Source organism: Microtus ochrogaster, chromosome 24 (assembly GCF_000317375.1).
Source record: "Microtus ochrogaster isolate Prairie Vole_2 chromosome 24, MicOch1.0, whole genome shotgun sequence".
Classification (NCBI taxonomy): domain Eukaryota; kingdom Metazoa; phylum Chordata; class Mammalia; order Rodentia; family Cricetidae; genus Microtus; species Microtus ochrogaster.
Window position 1 is genome coordinate 15,195,399 of NC_022024.1, and position 21,050 is coordinate 15,216,448.

At 36.9% G+C, this 21,050-nt stretch overlaps 1 protein-coding gene across 1 annotated transcript in view; it reads left to right on the forward strand.

The window, feature by feature from the left end:
* The window catches only part of Zdhhc17 (zinc finger DHHC-type containing 17), a 64,259-nt gene that overhangs the window by 33,952 nt on the left and 9,257 nt on the right, over window positions 1-21,050 (forward strand). Inside the window, exons 6-12 of the mRNA XM_005358077.2 lie at window positions 985-1,049; window positions 1,579-1,741; window positions 8,016-8,141; window positions 12,530-12,672; window positions 13,755-13,855; window positions 18,083-18,207; window positions 19,043-19,105. Coding sequence (XP_005358134.1) covers window positions 985-1,049; window positions 1,579-1,741; window positions 8,016-8,141; window positions 12,530-12,672; window positions 13,755-13,855; window positions 18,083-18,207; window positions 19,043-19,105 — 786 coding nt within the window. The remainder of the gene's footprint in view (window positions 1-984; window positions 1,050-1,578; window positions 1,742-8,015; window positions 8,142-12,529; window positions 12,673-13,754; window positions 13,856-18,082; window positions 18,208-19,042; window positions 19,106-21,050) is intronic.

Here is a 21,050-nt window from a genome sequence, read left to right on the forward strand (position 1 = left end):
GCTGTCCTTGTCTCGGGAAATGGAGTGGTGGCTTTAGAAGAAGACAGCCGATACCTTCTTCTGGCCTCTACACCAGCAGACGTGGACAAATGTGCTTGTAGAGGCGTACATATCGAGCACACAGATGAGAGGGGGACACACAAACAATGCTGGGTGTGTTGGCACTGCTTGGCAGGCTGAGAGGCAGGAAGGAACACTACCACAAGTTTGAGCCCAGCCGGGGCTGCATGGTTAATGCCAGGCCAGCCTGGACTACAGGGTAAGACATCATCACAAAATAGAGCGACCCTCGAGGAAAAAAGTAACCCAAAGATCAAAGAACAAAACTTCAGTAGTATGGTATTTTTTTTTAATATTTGAAAGATAAAATATGATGGTCTAAGTTTTTAAATTAGTTTTTTCCTGAGTAATTTTTCTACATGAAAAAGCAATACATACTTAAAGTGTTTAGACATAATATTGTGTGACTAAATGGGTATAATATTTATAAGTACCTAAAAATTGTCAAGGAAATTAAGATATAAAACTATATATCTTCTTCCCTCTGGAAAATGAAAACTACAAAACAATGTCACATAGCAAATTTCATCTTGTGAAAGATTATTAAAAATTGTCTTTAAGTTAAGATTGTGTAATAATAGTGTTTGAAGACCACTTAGAATTCTAAAATATCTTAAATATAAAACATTTTACATTAAATGTTTTTAAATGTAAATTTTACATTAAATGTTCTTTTTCTATTTTATGTTAAATATTCTTTAAATGATCTTTGAATATAAAATATTAAAGGGGAAGTCTGAAAGCATAATTTGTAAACCAGTTAGACTAATTAGTCATAGAACTTAGTTTCAGTTTAAAGTTAAGAGAGAAGTTTTCAGGAAGCATTCTTGATTATAGTAATGTTTCAGATTGTATAATGTATAAATTAGATATTTCCAACTAGTTTTGGTTAGGATCTTAAAATTCTGCTGTCTTTATTATCAGGATGTAGATATGATGGATCAGAACGGAATGACGCCTTTAATGTGGGCAGCTTATAGAACACATAGGTATGTAACCATCACTTCAGCATAACACTCTGAGACACGTGATTAGAGAGCAGCAGATTCTATACACAGTGCTCTGGAAAGCTCCTGCAGTAGTGACTAGTGCAGGACAGAAGGAAGCCTCTTAATTCTGAGAGGGCAAGAACAGTTGACTTTTTTTAAAGGTAATTACCTTTTCATGTAATCACACTGTAAAGTTTTATGTATTCACTTTTAAGTTATTTTAAATCATTTTTTATCACTCCGAATTGGAATGAAGTATGTTTTATTCTTTAAATGTGTAGGTGTTAATAACATGAATTCTTAGATTAAAAGTAGGGAACTTGGGACCAAGTATGCTGTCTCTTGGCACCATATTACTTTATATAGGGTGGCACATTATTTAATTATTAATTGTAATATTAAGAGGCTAGAATAGTTGTGTTCCAGGATGGAATGAGAATGCAGCCACAATCAGTGTAGTCTTTGTAATGATTCCGATAATTGAAATTAGGGTTGTTGTTGTTTGTTTGTTTGTTTTTTTCCTTTTCAGTGTGGATCCAACTAGATTGCTTTTAACATTCAATGTTTCAGTTAACCTTGGTGACAAGTATCACAAAAACACTGCTCTGCACTGGGCAGTTCTAGCAGGGAACACCACAGTCATTAGTCTCCTTCTTGAAGCTGGAGGGAATGTGGACGCCCAAAATGTCAAGGTAAATACGTATTGCTGTTGAAGGAGGAGGGGGACACGGATAGGAGTCTCTTCATAAAGCATGTGGTTTTCTTGTTTGCTTTTTTAAGACTGAACATTAGGAGAACTTTTTTTGTAGTTTAATCATTTGTCTCTGTGAAATAATTTGTTTTAAAAACTTGAGTCATATATTTTCATCTTATATTTAAATATTTTTAGTTTTAGGTGGCCTTTTATTAGGGAATTGTACTGGATTTTAAAAATTACATGCTTCTAACTTTTATAAATGAAGGACAATAGCTTTCTGGTTTCTTAAGAATATTGTTGCTTGTAAGTGTTTAGTTACAAAACACATTATCCCGTCAGAGAATGTCACAGCTGCTAAAATCACTTGTTTGTAAAAGGCTGGCCACCCAAGGTGAATGACTCCCAGAACCCATCCCTGTGGAAGGAGAGCATCAGCTCCCCAAAGATGTCCTCTGACCGTCCTGCATGCCATCATACCTTCACACCATCTAACAGCCATAGGAGAGACATCATTCATAATACATTCTAGTATTTCTTTGACTTTGTCATTTTGGTAACTTATTTCTTTAAAGAATAAGACTTAAATTCGATTTAAAAAAAAAAACTTTTGTGATGTTTATAGAGTATATCGCAAGTTAACCCAAGATAAGTACACAGAATTAATCTAAGCCAAGTACAATTTAGTATGTACACTTGAATTTGGGGGATTTATAGGCATCATAAATTGTCTACGAACACAAGGTTTTGCTGAGGGACTGGCAAGATGACTCGGGGCAAGAGGCACCAACTGCCAAGGCTAATGACCCGAGATCTCCCTTCATGACACGGTGGAAGGGACAGCTTTTAAGTTGCACTCCAGCCTTCACATGTGCTGTGTCATATGTTCGTGCACATGCAAACACAGCATAAATAAGTGTCAAAAGTTGGTTCTCAAGTTTTTGATTCATCTTTTGCATTCTTAAAGGCTTATGATCCACTGTGTCCTTTAGCAGTAGTCGGAATAGCTACAAATACTGTCAGGAATCACTGTCTTGAAAACTGTTTTTAAGAATTAGCTGTAATATGTAGTATTTTCTGAGCCATGTTTTATAAATGCATAAAGGATATATGCTAATTAAATGTAAAGGGAGCTTAAGCTAATACTAACCTGAAATAGCGAATCAAAAAGTGGGTACCTCTTGCTGGATCAAGGCATCTCTTTATGTTCTGGTGAAAATTCTTCCTTTACTGGGTTACTTTAAGAAGAGAAGCTTAGTCTATTAAAAATGGCTTGGACCGTCTTTTTTTTTTTTTTAACTTTTATTTCATAGCTTAGGGAATTTCTAGAAATAGTCTAATTACAAATTTTGAGTTTAGTTTAAATATTATAAACTATAAATTTGATAGATTTTTCTTTCTACTTTTTAAACTTCTAAGTCTTATTCCTACCCGGGATAATCAGAATGGTTCACTAAACACGTGGAAAAGGGAAAGTTGGTATTCCATAATACTGACATGGGATGGGTACTTAGCAAATATCTGTTGGCTAAAAGAGTGAAGATTTGTGTAGTCTTCAGTTTTGCTTAAACTGACATTTATGACAGCCAGTGTACTGTTCTGCTACTTTAGAAATGTTAGAGAAATGTTTGTCTTTGCAAAAAACTTTTAAAACACTGGCTTTAGTGAACTGTGCTTAGCCCAGGCCAAAAGAAGGATTCCCCTTCTTTTGTCATTTGCCTTCCTTTCCATTTCACTCTCTCTGACTTCTAGATGTCCAGTCGTGAGGGTCATGTACTAGAAGTACATTTCAAGATATTGCTTACATCACTGGAAAAAAAAAAGAACCAATTCTGTAAGCAATTAATTTCAGTTTGCTTTTTCCTAATTGCCATATTAATGCATTTGACTTACAGTATACCAAATAATTATGAAAGCAAGATGGCTATACGGTTCTCTAATTTGAAACCAGTGCTATATTCATAAAACGATAGGACAATTCAGTCGTGCTCTTTAAGTATTTGCAACATGAAAATTTTAACATCTTCTAAAATAATTAATGAAAAGTTGTGGTCCCTACCAACCATTGCATAAACCTTTAATGTTGGTAAGATAGAAAAGTTTATAATGAATTTCAACAAAAAGGTAATGATAAGAGTAGAGGTATTTGAAAGTATTCACATAATGTTTAGTTTTTTTTCTTTTTTGTACTTTATGTTCAGGCATATTACCTATAAGGAATCAAGATCAGAATACTTTGTAGAGTCTACATTGCCAAATGATTGATCTTACTAATGTGCCTATAGACATTCTGTTTAAACTTATGCCTTTTTAAATTATTTTATCTGGCACAGATTCACTTTTGCCTATTGTTGACTGTTGTTTAAAAAGAAAAAAGTCCCCATACTCATAAAAGAGACTGAATCCAGGTTTTCATGCGTGCTAGGCAAGCATTCTACCCCTGAATTATACACTCTAGCCTAGCAATGTGATCAAGAGTAATGCTTTGTAACGCCTTCTGGAGGACAGTCTAGCTAAAGGAAATAATTCATTTGCTCAAGCAACATTTATAGCTTTGAGGGAAAAATATCTCTGTCCATTTTACTAAGAAAGAGTTTTTTGTTTCTAAATGTTCTTTTCATACAGTTAAAGGGAGAAAATAAGAATGAAATGCTCTTTCTATTAGGATCTGTCATTCTATGTATACTTGAAGTGTTAGTCACCACTTCAGATAGAAACCATTTTTTCCCTTTTATTCAGTAAATATTGGTTCTTTGGTAGGTTGTCTCAATGTTCAAGACAGATTAAGGTCTGTGTTGTCTCAGAACATACATTCTGTTGAAGAATAAAGTAGTAAATTCATGATCAGATGCAGTTGAGTAGCAGGGCTGAGATGGTGCTAGCAATATTATGAGAACTCCTCGGAGATGATGTTTTCGTGGATGTAATGAAGAGAAGGAATCAGTTTGCAGAGATAAATGGTCAGCAGGTTTTCCATGTGAAGAACTACAAACACTGCAAGGCCTAGGAAGTTTTGGATGCTGAGTTTTAGGGTTGTTAGCTGGGTTTGGCTTAGAAGTACAGTGAGCAAGAGGCAACTTGAGAGGCGTATAAATGCTAGATTAGATGCTTAATCATTGTTCAAGTCCTAGGATACAGGAGGGTGTATAGACTGCCATAGGATGTGTTTTTTGTCTTAGAGACAATTTTGTTGAAGGAGTCATTGAATCATTAAGATAATGGAGAGATTGGAAAGTCCTTTAGACTGGTGGTTTTTCTTAGCTTAGCCAAGGAGTAGAGATGGAACTAACTGAAAGGATTTGAGATAATATCTATAATATTTTCGTGTAGGGGCGACACGGTAGACTATATTTGAGAGTCGGTGAGGCAGCTTCTGTTTTAGCTGACTTGTCTCCTGACACGCGCTGAGGCTGTGAGTGCTGAAGGAAAGTCCTGTTTTGAGCTGAGGGAGATAGAGGTTCACTGGTTTGTGAGCTTTGCATGAAGGGTGCCTTTTCACTGTGCAGTAGAAAGCTCATTGTTTAGGTCACTGCAAATGTTGAAACGCCTCAACATTATCCTTTATTCATAGGTTTGACAATATTTATTTATGTTTTTATTTTAAATACTAGGAAAGATCTTCTTAATAAAAATGAATTTTAGAGGCTGGAGAGATGGCTCAGAAGTTAGGAGCACTTGATGCTCTTGTAGAGGACCCAGGTTCATTTCCCAGCACCAACTCCAATTCCAGGGCATCTAACACCCTCTTCTGACTTTGGCAAGCACCCGGGCAATCATGTTGTGTATATATACACACTAATCCACATACAATAAAATAACTATATCTTTAAAAATATAAAATAAAATTGAATTGTAAGGGTAGGCTGTAGCTGCAAATCTTGATTTGATTTTTAAATCTATAAAACGTTGCATTCTTCAGCCAAGATCAAAAACATTTTCTGTGCTATAATTATTTAATTATTCAGTCCTTTCCTGAAATAACTATTTTAAAAACAAGATTAAGTTTCTTTTAAATATATCTAGGTTAACTAGAAATTGCTTCTGTAAATTACTTGTTTGGGAAAGGAATTAAATTCCTTTATCTAAAACAAATTTCTTCTATCAAAAAAGACAACTTATTTTTTTGAAGATTACTTTAACAATAGTTAACTTTAAAATATTTTAAAGTTGATATTTAGAAGGATAAGAAGTAGCCAAATACACCAGATTAGGTTCACAAAGATCTAGGATGACATAGACCCATAAACCCTTAGACTTTTAAAATATTATTATGATAGCATTTTGGTGGGGAAGAAGATTTTTGGCTTTCATTGGATAAGTATCAAAAGAATATTACAACCAAAGCATTAAAGTTATGGTTTAATATTAACCATAGGGTAAAAAAGTAATTTGTGTTCTAAGAATAAGAAGAAACAAATTTGTTAATTTTTAAAGATTTTATCATGCAGTTGTAGTTATATACATAAAGTTAGAAATTTTAATTTGGGAAGAACAATTGACCTGAGTGACCTAAGCATGCCCAGTCCTTTCTTTCTAAAACTGTCAGAGGATGTCAGTAGACAGAAGGTCTCCTGGAACTTCTTGGGAGGAGGTGAGAATCCTTGGAGAATGTAGTTGTTCGTTAGTTCACAAATACCTGGACCTCGATGGTCTCTAACTAGTGTTAGTTTTGACAGTGAGATTCAGTCCCACCAAAGCATAACTTCAAGTGATCTTCCATCTTAGCCATGGTTATTTGACCAAAACCCCTGAAAAAATGCTGTTTACACCAGTGACATAGTCTATAAATACTCCATGTGACTTCTTCCTCATGGAACATTTATTAGTATTACTTACGATTTTTGCTGCAACATGGAGTAATCTAATATAGACTTGATTCTGAACCCTGGTTTTAGTACAACTCTTGAATTGTTTGTTTATTTTACCAGCTGAAAAAAAGAACTATACAAACATGGTCAGATGAATAGAGGAGTTGAAAGGTTTTTAAAGCTCCCTCAATCTTTCTGTCTAGGCAATCCTTAGGTGTCACATGGCCCTCTAGTGGAAGGGGTGCTCAGCTGGACCGAGGCAACTGCAGGATATTCTGGGAGTTGTTACCCAAGGGATTGCTATAATTCAGGTAATATTTATAGTTTGGATTAATTAGCTGGTTCTGAAAACTTAGGTGATGGAATTCTGGAATAAGCAAGGAATATCTAAAATAAATATCCCTATTTGTGGAAGGCTCACCTAGATTAGCCCGTTCCTTATTAAATACCATTGGGTTTTGTATTAAAAATCTGCTTGAGCTTTTGAAAGAAATTTATTGTTGTTGTTTGTTTGTTTATAATTCTTTGTTGCTGTACGGTAGTGTTATGCTTGATTTCTGGTTTGTTTGTTTTTTTTTTTTTTAAAAAACACTGTGTTCTGTACTTAATAAGTACCTTAGTACTCCCTGTTTCTTTTAATCTAGTATTTTGAAGTAAAATTTCAATTTTTTTTTAAAAAATAATTTGAGGATCATTCTTCAAATTTTGGCAGTTTTATCTTTTTTATTTAAAGAATCAGATAAATAGAGGACATTAAATAGATCAGAAATGTAGGTGTCTAATTTACAAAAGAAGTAGGAAATTTAAGTTAATAAAAGTTAAAAGGAGCATCTAGGACTAAGTTGTGTACTTCTTGTTTCTTACTTGTTACTGCACTCCTGGCATTCTTGTTAGAGTATTAAAGGACCTCGTAGCTTCTAGCCGGGATGCAGTGATCCCTTCCCATTGCTCTCCTGTTCTCTGGGAACTCCTCTGTGGGTAGACGAGTTTCTGTAGGTTGAATGCCAGAACAGTGGTTGAAGTAGAAGTTGACTTGCCTTTTCTTCCCGAATCTCTTAAGACTCCCACCATCTCTGAAGTAAAGCAGACTTCTGACAACTTGGTACAGTGTGAGGATGTTTTCCTTTGTTAGTGAAGCTGTAAGGATTGTGCCTAACTGAAAAGCTTAATGATAGCCTCTGATCCAGCAGGTCCTAAAACACCTACTTTTTGATTTGCTCTCTAATTTGTCAAAATGCAAGCAAAAATAGAGTCTATAGTGTAAGATGAAAAAAATGTATTTCCTGTTGTGTTTTGAATGGGAAATGATAACAGGTATGTAATGATTTAGATTTTAAATTGATTTATATGATGTCAGAAACCAAATGAATTTAGTCAATTTATTTTAATGAAATTTCTTTAAAAGCTATTAATGAAAATATTAGTTTTCTTTTTAATGTGAGTATCTTCTATTTACATTACCAGGGTGAATCAGCACTTGATTTGGCAAAGCAAAGAAAAAACGTGTGGATGATCAACCATTTGCAAGAGGCAAGGCAAGCGAAAGGGTACGACAACCCATCTTTCCTTAGAAAGCTGAAGGCCGATAAGGTAACTCGAGACTGAAAAGCTTTCAGTCTTCAGTCTGTAGCTTACTTGGTGTAAATACCTTAATTTTTACATTCCCCACTGTAATGTTTGAAGGATAAAATGGAGTACGTAGCAGTTTCTTGTCTGTGTTGTATGATACTCAAGGAGAATGGGTCCTGTAGACGAAAGTGCTCCACGTGCATGCGCATTTGCTAATGTGACAGACAGCGCATTGTGGACCATCTCAGTCTCCCTGTGAGTCTTTGAGTGCTGTGGTCTGATTAGCTGAGCTGCTTGTTCTTTGTGAAAAAAGGGTAGGTAGCATAGAGAGAGAGCGCTTCCATTGTGGGCTGTTTCATAGAAAGTCCATTTTCTTCCACAAGCCTTCAGTTTTAAAATTTATGACTGTTGGCTTAACTGTCTTCTTATAATAGGATTTTAAAATTTGAAAACGTTTTCCTAAACACAGAGTCTGTGTTCCTTAGAAAACAGTATTTCCAGTAAAAAAGAAGATATTACTTAACTGGCATTTTAAAAAATGTGCTTAAATAATTAAATAATAGCAGTATTTTTAGCTTGACAATAGTCATGTGAGTGATATTAGTTGTTCTTTGTTATTAATTTGACAGAAAATTGAGTATTACTAGTGGCAATACTAAAATACACAGAGGTTAATGTGACCATTTGCAGTGTGACAGAAACAGACGTTTTGATGAAAGTGTGGTACACTTGAAAGCAGAAGCTCATTTGTGTATAAAAATTCAAGCTCCCTGATCAAGTGGAATGTCCCTGTCTGTCCCATTGATGTGATTATAGCTGTGTTTAGAGTTTGTTAACTTACACTCGTGTTCTGTAACTTCACAGAGAAGGATAATGAACTTTTTTTTGTCCTTGTTAACACTTTCATCATTCACTAGCTGATATAGAAACTTATTTATTTTAATTTCACTGTCTTCTGTACTTTAGAACACCTTGTTCCACACCATGCCCTAATTAGTCTAGTGGTGAGAATAACTTGACTTACTCTAGAAAGTGCTGTAATCTTTGATTTTGCTGAATGTAAATATTCCAAACTTTTATTTTTTCTATAGGATCAGATGAAAGCTACTTTTAATTTAAAGATGATGGTATATTAATATATAAATTTCCTTACTACCATATTTAAGGTTATATATTTGGATATTGTTTCTCTGTAAAAAAGAGAGCTTTGGGGGCTGGAGAGGTGGCTCAGTAGTTAAGAACACACAGTGTTTTTGCAGAGTACTTGATAGGGCAACTCACAGCACTTTGTAATTCCAGCCCCTCTGGCCTCTAGAGACAGCTGCAGTCATTTACTTCCTCCTGACACTTACAATTAAAAAATAAAAAGTAAATCTTAAAACTGAGAGAAAGAGTTTCAAGGGCTGGGGAGATGGCATAGCAAGTCGAGTACTTGTCTCTCAAGTCTGAGGGCTGGAGGTTGGATCCCTAGAATCACATCCCACAACCCCATGATCCCAATGCACCAGAAGAAGGGGATCCATGGAGCAAGCTGGACTAGTCAGAACAGCAGAACAGTGAGGAGGCTGTGACTCTGTACGTCAGGAACAACACAGTAGGGGAAGACAGCTGACCCATGCACCTGCACACTCTACACATACACATATGCAAGAGCCCTTCATCCTGTCCTGCAGTTGTATCACTGTGTGTTATAGTGACTTGAGCTTAGAAGTTTCGTTTCTTGTTTTTCCTTCAGTAGCTCTGAGACATGGTTTGTACATCCCTGGATAGCCTAGAACTTGTTATATAGATCAGGCTTTCTTTGAACTCACAGAGATCTCCCTGCCTTTGCCTCCCAAGTTCTAGGATTAAAGGTGTATGTAATCTAGCACTTGGGAGGCTGAGGTAGGAGGGTCAAGACTTCTAGGCCATTGTGGGCTACATAGCAAAATGCGCTCTCTCAAGTATGTACATACATAGAGATAAGAAAAAAGTCTAAAGACATATCTGATGATGCACAAAGACTGGATTGCTCAAATGTTGCTGGGGAGATTGTAATACAGTTATACAGAAAACAACTTGTGATCCATATAGTGTAGAGTTGCTTTTATCGCAGAGGCATGAAAACTTAAGCTCACACAGAAATCTATATGCCACTGTGTCAGTATATTACAAGTGTGGACTTGCAATAATGAGCTCAGTCTACAAAGGATACAGAAGCACCTCTGGAGTTCTGAGCACAGACTTGATAGGTGTTCAGAGCCTGTTGTAACAGGCTTTTCTTTAAGCTACCAACCAGCTTCCAAATCATGACAGAGACTTATTAGTTATTATTAGGCCTTTTCTTATGCTCATTTCTAGCTAGCTCTTATAACTTAATTTCACCTCTTTCTCTTCATCTACGTTTTGCCTCAGAGCTTATCTTTCTTTCATTCTATATGTTCTACTCCATCCACCTGGTGGGTGCCTAGCTGACTCCTGTAGTCTCCCCCCGCCCCCAAGCCTAGATTTCTCCTCCTACTTATTCTCTGTGCCTGCCAGCCCTGCCAATCCCTCTACTGCCTAGTGGCCATTCAGCTTTTTATTAGGCTCATCAAGTGCCTTAGGCCGGCAAAGCAACATATCTTTACATTGTTGAACAAATGCAACACAAACAAATGTAACATATCTTTGCCTAGTTAAAGTAATATTCCACATTTTCCCCCTTTTTGTCTAAATTAAAAGAAAGATTAACTTTAACACAGTAAAGCTATATACTACAGGATCAATTATCAAGTAAGAATTAGATTTACAGTGTACAATCCATTTTGTGTTTGCCAAATTCAAAGAAAATACTCCATTATTTATCCTCTCTTGGTGAGTCTAATGTTTTTTTTATACCTACTTTACCTTCTATCATAACTAAAGAAAGCTATGATTATAACTATCTAGTCTTCAACTCCATCCTAGACCCCAGAAAGATCTAATATTACCTGAGTAAACAGGAAGTGCAAAAGCAAGCAACTTATAAAACTATAGGAACAATAAAGACTTCTGGCTATCTGGACAGTCACCCAAGGTTCCTCTGCAATGTTGGGGCATCCATCTATAAGCCTAGAGTATCTGGCAGATCTTTCTATGAGGCAGAAATTTTGAAGGGCTGTCCCACATTGTCTTGACAAAGTTTAACCATCACTTTCCTTTGTGTTCTGCTTGTCCAGTTTGTACAGCATACTCTCAACAGTTAAGGCAAAAACAGCTTCTCTGCCCAGTGGCTAACTTGGCCAAAGTAAAAGCAAACTCCACATGGAGGTTCTTTGATCCTCATCATTATTTTATGAAGTAGATTGATGCTACCAAGAGCAGACATGTTTCACTGTCATGGAAAGCCTTAGGTTATTAAACATCTTAAATGCCATATTCTGTAGGTTTCTAAAGCATTTGAAGAACATCTATCTAAAATGTATTTGTTTAACTTTGAAAACATACCTAAGTTTGATTAATATAGATGACTTTCTACTAACCTGCATTCTTAATTATACATCATATTTTTAAATGAACTGCATAGGTATAATACCTTAAACAAGAATAGACATACATATACAGTATGTATATTTAATTTTGTACATAAGTATAAAAATTAAATTTGTATCAATATGCCAAAAAATCCATACCAATATAAAACAGGTTCATGGTTGTCTTTTTAATCCTATATTCCTATATATAATAATGACAAACATTCATAACCCACCAAATAACCAAAGTAATATCCCACAAAACCTATTCTTCCACTCTGTGGTCTAGGAAACCCTGCTGATTCTTGTTGTTTTGTGTGTGTATGTATACACATGCATGTATGTCCACACACATTTACAGACATGGTACATGTATAGAGGTCAGAAGACAAGTTTTGGGGAATCAGTTCCACACTTTCATCGTAGGTTTCAGGGATCAGACTCAAGTGATCAGATTTGTGTGGCAAGTACTTTTACCCAGTGAACTTGGTTTTACTCTTTATTTCATTTTATAGTTTTATAGTTTTAATATGCTATTAAAATACCATTTTGAATGCCTTCTCCAAGTTAAGCATCTTCAGTTTTCTACTACATGATAATGTTATGAGACCATACATGGTCATTCTGATTGTAGTTAGCAAAGCCTCTATTAAAATGTTATAAGTTATTTTCTAACTAGCCATCTTAATCTGTCCTACTGTTTGTTGTCTTATGTATGGCTGTGTAGAACTCAATCCCATAATTTCAACTTCTATTCTTATTTTCCACAATTTTAAAAAACTCCTTTTTAGGTGTTGGTTTTTGTGTACTACCTGAACACTACAGGAGATTTGAAGGCATGAATTTTACTTTTGGTTGCATACTTTCATAAAGATAGCTGAGGTTAACGTTGTCATTTGAAACATACAAATACTTTGTAATGTTTGTGTTTTACAGGAATTTCGGCAGAAAGTAATGCTAGGAACTCCATTCCTGGTTATTTGGCTGGTTGGGTTTATAGCAGACCTAAATATTGACTCTTGGCTCATTAAAGGGCTCATGTATGGTGGTGTTTGGGCTACAGTACAATTTCTTTCCAAGTAAGTATGTTATTGTTAACTTGAAATTTATGAAAGAACATAATTTGTACCTTGCAATGTCAAGTTAATATTTTCTATGTTTAGAATATTGTCTTTATTGATAATTTGTGAAATCTTTAGGTCTTTAACATTATTAAAATTATTCAAAAGATCTTTTAATGACAATTGTAGCATATGATTTTTGAAGTGAAAATAGTTAAAATATTCTTAGAAATAGTTAAAATATTGATTTTTAGGTAATTATTATATCTACTTTGCTATAGGTATTGCCTTTCTTCATTGACATTAAGAGCAATGGGCTCTGACTTTAATAGCAGAGTGGACTATCATTATACAATCATGAAGCAAGCTTAGCCTTTTAAAAGTCTTTTCTCTCCTTGCTTTAAGCACTGACCATTTCCTTTCTTATTAAGTCTTTTTGCCCTAAAAGTTGCCCTGTTGAGCAAACCCAGGAGGGTGTCTGTGACCCACATCTTCTACCTCACTTGCCTTCATTTAGCATCTCATTTTCTCTGGAGTTTTCGAGAACTAGTCATCCACTGGTGTCAGTTCTCAGAAGGAGCTGGTTAGTTCATCTGATAGTCAGGAGCTCTGACAGGCCAATAAGGAGGAAAACAGCAAGACTACTTGGTCTGCATGGTTAAAGGGTTCTGTTTGTGCTGGCATTTATCAGTATTTCTTCCTAAGGGAGTATTAGAAGTACAAGCCTGCAGTTGCAGTGAGTCAGCCAGTTCATCTTCCTTGAGAAGATGTGCCCGTCCTTAGCTGAATGGGGTGGGTTAGGAGGGATGAGCAGCCTTGTCCTCGTGTGCCAGAACTGTAACGTCCTTGAGTAATGTGCTGATGATGAAGTTGCTGTAGACTGAAGTGCAACAACCTGGGATACACTGACAGTCTAAAGTCGCAAAGTATGTGAAATATAGTTTAGTTCTTGGTAGGTTAAGAGAATCTTGCCAAACTAATTGTTACTATGAAAACAATCTCAGTATTTAAATACCTTTCGCTTTGTAATTTTATTCTCTATTCATTTTATAATGAACTTTAGCACTTATTTTTTTTTATAAAATGTATGTTTTTTACAGGTCCTTTTTTGATCATTCGATGCACAGTGCATTGCCTCTTGGGATATATTTGGCAACCAAATTCTGGATGTATGTGACATGGTTCTTCTGGTTTTGGAATGATATCCTTTGCTGTAAAAGGATGTGTTTAAATGACAGCCCTTTCCAAGCAAATGTTTGATGATTTGTCATTAGGACTGAGCTCGTGATTTGTTACAGTGAAGCAGTATTCCTAGGAAAACAAGAACTAATATAAATAATGCTTGTAAGTATTTATATTTAGCAGGTTGATTTTAAAACCTGTTTTTAACAGCCACAAACAATATCAGCCAATGTTAACTAAGTTTTAAGAAACATTTACCAGATCTGAAGACATGGCTCAGGTTAAGAGAACTGGCTGCTCTTCTAGAGGTCCTGAATTCAATTCCTAGCAACCACATGGTGGCTTACAACCATCTATAATGAGATCTGGTGCCCTCTTCTGGTCTGCAGGCAGAACACTGTATACATAATAAATAAATATCAACTTAAAAAAAAAATGAACATTAGCCCATATCTTGTAAGCCAGTGTTAATTCCTTTTCTTGATGGGAAAATTTAAGCCTTAGGACCCCAAGGCCATATAGATGGTCTTTGGTAAAACTAGAATTGAAAGCTGTCAAAGTATTTTAACTTTTTATCAAACAGTTCCTATCAAAGTTTCCATGCTTTAATGTCCAACTATTTTCTCTAAAGACAATCCCCCTTGGTCTTGTTTGCAATGGGGTCTTGTCATAGAGCACAAACTCTACTTGAACTCATGGCAATCCTACTGTTTCAGCTTTCTAACCAAGTAGTAGGATTCCACAAGGATTTTCTTAATCTCACTTTAAAACAAAAAACAAAAAAACAAAACAAAAAGTTAGTAGGTAGTGATTAATTTCCTTTTACACATACTGACTCTCTTTTGCTTCATTAAAAACAGTACTATTATGTATCAGCATATATCATGTGCTAACATCACCAAATTATCAACATAAAATCCTAACTTACTATTACTGTTTATTTATTTTTTTTATTTTTGAAACAGGTGGCTGTCCTGGAACTCACTAGGTAGACAGGCTGGCCTTGAACTCATAGAGAGCTGTTCCCCTCTGCTTCCCAAGTATTGGGATTTAAGGTGTGTATCACCACACCCAGCATAAAACTTTTTTTTTTTTTTTTTGTCTAATTCGAGACAGTGTTTCTCTGTGTAACAGTCCAGGCCTGCCTGTTCTGGAACTCACTTTGTAGACCATATGGGCCTCAAACTCACTGACATGTGCCTGCTTCTGCCACCACCGCCAGGCCATAACATATTTTTTAAAACAGTATAATTTGGGATTGTAAGTACACTTGAACTTGTTTACCACACCATGTGGCTTGTTTGGTTTTGAGGTTTTATGATGTTGCCCAGCCTTCCCTGGAACTCTCTTGTCAAGGGCATTCTGCCTCCGCTTCCATGGACCTTGGACTGTAGGCCTGTGCCACTGAGCTCTTTGTAAGTTCTTAGTCTGTCCTCTAACTCAAGTTCGAAAGGAGTACTCTGTACTTTTTCAGTACGTTCTGCTCGTGAGACCGAGTGTTCTGGCTCTCCAGGTCACTCTCGCATTGCCTGAGCTCAGCACTGGAGAGAACTGCTAAGTTTCCTGCTGTATTGATGTACTTAGCAATTCCTCCTGGTGCACGTCAGTTCTCCCTCGTCACTTTGTGGCTATGGCTCTGTGTGTACTGGTTTGGGTTTCTTTCTTAGACATTGAACCTTAGTATGTACTGACTGAAAGTCAAAAGCACTAACAATAAATATATTTTTTAAATCAGCATTTTTACTTTTAAAAGAGCATTTTCTTCTAACCTTTGTAAGGTTGGCATTTAGAAGTGAATCTTGTGAACATGCAGGTGTAAGCGCACACCCACTGACAGACACTAGGTTTCGGGACCAGGTCACCTCTAGACTTGTACTCATAAGTGCCTGGTCGTGAGTGCATCTCTCTGGTTCTGCTGAAGCTCGGGGGTGCAGTCAAAAGATTGAACAGTCAGATAGAAACTCCTCTTTATTCCAGAAAGAAGTCATTAAGATTGAAGATTTCTGGGTATGGGGAGCACACCTCTCTTCACAGCATTTCAGAGGCTGAGGTAGGATTGGGAGTTTGAGGGCAGCCTGACTGTATTAGCCTTTTTATGCTGTGTGTGTGTTTATTTTTTCTTAGTTTATGCCTATAAAATTGTTTTGTTTGGTCTCAATTGTTTTCTTCTAGATGTGCCCTTTTTATCTGTCTTATTGCCTTATCCTTAAATTATTTGGTAGGGTTCATATTTAAACTTAAAATTTCCCTTTTATTATTATTGTGTATGAGCACAGCAGGTTATGTTCCTGCCATGGTACATGGTAGGGGTCAGAGGACCACTGCTGGGGCCGGTTCTCGTCTTCTCCAGTGGGCTGTGTGGATTGAGCTCAGGTGTTCATGTTTGCACATCACGTGCTTTTAACCCACTGAGTCATCTCATTGGCCCTCCCTTGAAGTTCGATTTAATTATGGATCATTGTTGGTTCATTTGCTTTTTGTCCTTAGGTTGTATTTTCTTTGAGACTGGATTCTTTGGCTTATGGCTGCTATATACCTTTCTCTTCTTTGATTTTATTTTCTTGAAAGTATGCTAATGTCATTGTTATGCCCTTTCTCTTCGTCTTTCATCTTCTCTATGATTAACTGAAGTGAATTTGTCTAGACTTTCATGTTTTCTGTGATCAGCTGTAGGGTGATTGTTGGTATTTTCTGTCTGCTTTGGTGTCAGGATGACAGCATGTCACCGTCTGACCTGGCTGCCTCCATCCACCTTTTCTTTGCCCAAGAGAAAGGCTTAGCTATGAACTACTCCTGCGCAGGAGCCTGTTAGGGTCCTGCCTGAGGTTTCCTTCCCGACACAGGGCTGAGCTGGGATCACCTGCCACAGCCACCCTGAAATGTTAGTGATGTCGAGTTCATTCTCTCTCACTGTGGATGCTAAAGCATAAAGGCCCACAGCTGAGTGAGTAATAGAATGCTTTCCACGTGAACAATCGGCAGTCGTTTCTTGGTGCTGGTGTGAAAGGCAGGCAGTGTGTCACTAATGGGCTATAAATTGGTATTGCTTAGGAAGTGCTGATGGTGAACCTTTACTTTTCCCTTTGTGCTTCTCTTGGATTTCATGTGGGTGTTTGGTGTTCAAACACATGTAGGATTATTTCATTAAAGTTACTTTTATAACTGCCTTCATGAGAAATATAAGCATTGCATGTACATCTTGTTAATTCTTTCTGCATCGCATCTTGAAAATGCTATTGAGTAAACCAGATATTCTGTATTTCAGGACTCTTACTGCCTTAGCAATTTATTTTTTATAGTTTTTAATTCTTTTATATTTATAAATGCCTAGTACATTTGTTGTATTTTTATTAGGTAAAAACTCTGTATTTTAGGAAGGTTTAAAAATATGTTTTCTAAAATTAACATCAACTTGAATATGTTGAAAAAAGGCAAAGGAGAACATTTATTGGCTTTCCTGTAGTCAAGTGCACCCTTTAAGTATATAACTATGCTGTTATCCTAGTTTTGATCTCCCTCAGTAAAACGCAGTTCAGGCAGCTAGAGAGATGACTCGGGTTATTCTTGCTGTACTTCTAGAAGGCCAGAGTGTGGTTTCTGGTACCCAGGTCAGGGGCTTACAACTGCCCATGATTCCAGCTTCAGGGGATCCAGGGCCTTCACCTGTCCTGTGAGCACTGCACTCACACGCACAATCCCCTACAACACAACGCGTGCGTGCCTGTGCACACACATACACAAAACCCCCCACAACACACACCCCCACATCTCCCCCAGGGATACAAATGAAAATAAATACAATCAATAAAAAGAAAAAAAATCCACCAGAGAAGTATACACAGGCCAATCTGATATAGATAATCCCTTATTGGGACACTTCCTTATAGGGACACTAATCATCACAGATATCTGAAGAGTTTCCTATTTTGGGTGCAAGAAAAAAGTATGTATCTAACTTTGAATGTGAAAATACCTTCATTTTCTCAAAAGCAATATTGACCTACTGAATTTTTTTAATGTTTACTGACTTTTGAAGTATCAGTATAAAATTTTGCGACATAAATTTATTAAATTTATTAAAGTCATATTTCATCTTTTTGTGTTTACTTATGAACAGTATGGGAAAATATATTTTGGTTTAGAAAAGCTCACCATTTTTGGTTGATAGGTGCTCTTGTATGGTAACACCATATGGATTATAAACTTCTATGTAAAAACTTGTTTTAGATTCCTTAACTTTGGATACATCTCAACTTTTTATTTATTCACCTTCCTTTCCTCGCTAATAGTGTTGCACTTTTCTACAATTTTGGAAAGTCTTGGAAATCAGACCCAGGGATTATTAAAGCTACAGAAGAACAAAAGAAAAAGGTGGTGATGTACCCAGTTGGCTGCCGGTTTTCATCCCTGATAGGAGAGGCTTAGATAAAAAGGAGGAAGCTCTTAGAATTAGTGGCATTTTAAGCAGAGCTGTTCTTGTCCATATTCTCCGTGGGGTTCACCCTGGTGCCCTCATTATGCTTGGCTTCACAGTTTATGACTTAACTTCCTCTCCATTACCAAGGGTGCTCTGGTTGTTTGTAGAGATCAACATCTGAAACAGCTCTTTAACCTCCACCCCAAAGGATTCTGGGTGAATTACCTGTTAAATTAGAAAGCTGTAAACTGATAGTGCTAAGTCCCCATTCCAGGAGCCAGAGTACTCTGTATGTGACTGATGTAGGGCGTCCTTTTCCATGACACGGATTTGAAGCTGAATTCATGTAAACTCTTCCATCAGCGTAGACCTGGACCAGGCATTTTAGATTATTTCGAGAGCAATTGTAGCTGGTGTGGAGAGCAATACACCTATAATCTCGGTACCTGTCTCCCCTACAGTAGACCCTGTCTCAACACAAAACAAGAGAACAAGTCAGAGCTCATTTGAAAAGGAAACAAATCTTAATGAATCGTTCCTGCTCATGATTAACTGACCTTCACAAATTCTGTAGTCTCCTCCCCTTTTGGTAGACTGTATAGAAATTGTGCTGATGTTTTTTGATTTTCATACAGTAATAAAATGGCAAGAATGAGTCAGGATATCTTATTTGAGCTGAAAGAGATTGATAAAGATGGCATGTATGTTGATTCGTAGTAATAGCAAAAGAGGTGGTGAGCATCATTTCAGTTTTGAGTAAAAAAAGTGTTTTGTTTTTTAAATTCACAGACAATAGTTGAACTTGCAGAGACTGGAAGTCTGGATCTCAGTATATTCTGCAGTACCTGCTTGGTAATATTTATTATTTTCTCTTCTTTCTCTCTTCCTCCTCCTGACAGGATCTCACATAGAGGGGGTGCTGGGTATGGGAAAGAGTCCTCCTCCCCCAGGCTCCCCATGCATCATGCAGTCTGGAATGTCTGCCTGGGGTGTGCCTGTGTCTGGTAGCAGACACAGAGCCCTGACTGCACACAGAGCCCTGCTCTTATCTGTTCTCATTCTCTTTTATCCTTTAAAATGCAAAACCTGCTACTATTTAAAATTGAAAGTTTGAGTACAGCCTTTAAATCTTGAGTTTAAAAATTACAGTGTAAAAATTCCATAGATTATTTTTCAGATAACACTGTCTTGTAGCAGATACAATTTGAGTATTTACTTGGAAGTGTCTGTGCAACTTGGAGTACTATATTGTCATTAAGTTTAAAAGTGGTCCTTTTGAATCGTCAGACATTAAGACTTGAAGGTATTCTTTATGAAATCAGTTATCGTTATAACTATTTATCATAGACATTTTAAATTTAAATTTTTGCTTCAATTTTTTATAGTATTTGTGAAAATACTTTAAACACTGTCAATTTAAACACTGCCAAATCATACATGAAACTAAATGCATTTAAATTATATGCTGCAAGTAAACTAAGGTGTTGTTATTAGTACATAATAGTACATGAGTTAATAAAGGAGTTGACATAGCTTACGATTATAGGAAGGTTTTAGACAGCTTGATTTCCCATTTGTAAATGAGTGCTCAAAGTGCACACTGCTCTGCTTTGGCAGTGGTTTTGGGCCCTGACTGCGTTCTTTCGCACAGTCAGACATTATTTTACAAGGGTGGTTAATGCTGTCTGGGATAAGATCTCTTAGGGGGTGAAAGAACTGTGGGTAGGCTCCTGTTTGGGAGCCTTGTTGTGTCCCTTGGACACATCACAGGCATTTAAAAAGTCATTAAAAAGGAAAACATAAAACACACATAGGTATCCAAGACAGTTTTTAAAAATTCACCCACTTTCCTCCTCCTCTCTCCTTTTATTTTTAGAAAAAATTGAAAAAATGAATTCTTGGCCTCTTCAATTTGGGATCCAAACTCCTCTCCCCCAACACAAACATGATCATGGGCACATGCACTCGTGTGCACACACACACACACATGTACACACACTTAGCAGCAACAGTCAACACATGTTCATGTCCAAAACATTCAAGTTTAAACATGCAATTTGAGGTGGTGGACATCTGGAGTTTACCTACTAGAACCAGGCAGCTGGGGACAGTTGGACCCTAGAAAAAGCTGGTGTGTATGTGTGGTGGGGGCACACATCCACAAGATAAAAAAGTGGAGAAAAATAAAACCAAACCAAAGAAACAAAATGAAAGGTTCACTCTTGTTGAAATGCCCCAATAGTGTGTATGTGTGATGGGGGAGAGGGCTGGGCTCTGTCTGTCACCCAAGAACAAGGACCACAGGGGCCAGTGTGGGCTGAAAGCACGCCCTGCCCAGGGTGAGGTTAGTACATTCACACTCCATCCTAGCTCAGGTGAGATCACCCCTCAAGTCTCATTCCTCAGGCTGGTCCTGGGGAAAACGAGTACAGGAGGGTCTCTCTGGGCCTCTCTCCTACCACCACTCCAGTGTAGTTCTTGGGGCTTGTTTTTGTTTTTCCTCCCTAGAAAATAACAACCACTACTGGCTCAGACAGAAAAGTGAAATCTATAAATATTTATAGACCTATAAGTACTTGTACAAGCCCCATTGGGAAGGAAGATTAGGGAATAATGGTTGTTAAGAGGAAGGGAGGGGGCCAGTGACAGACCAGAGGGCGTCCTTGTCCTTTCCTGTCAGAAAGGGGGCATCCCCACCCCCCACCTGACAGAAAATACCTACCTGCCTGCCTCCATAGTCTCCATTAAGCCAGGTGCTTTTGTTTTGTAGCAAATTGCTCAGGTTTTTTTTTTTAAT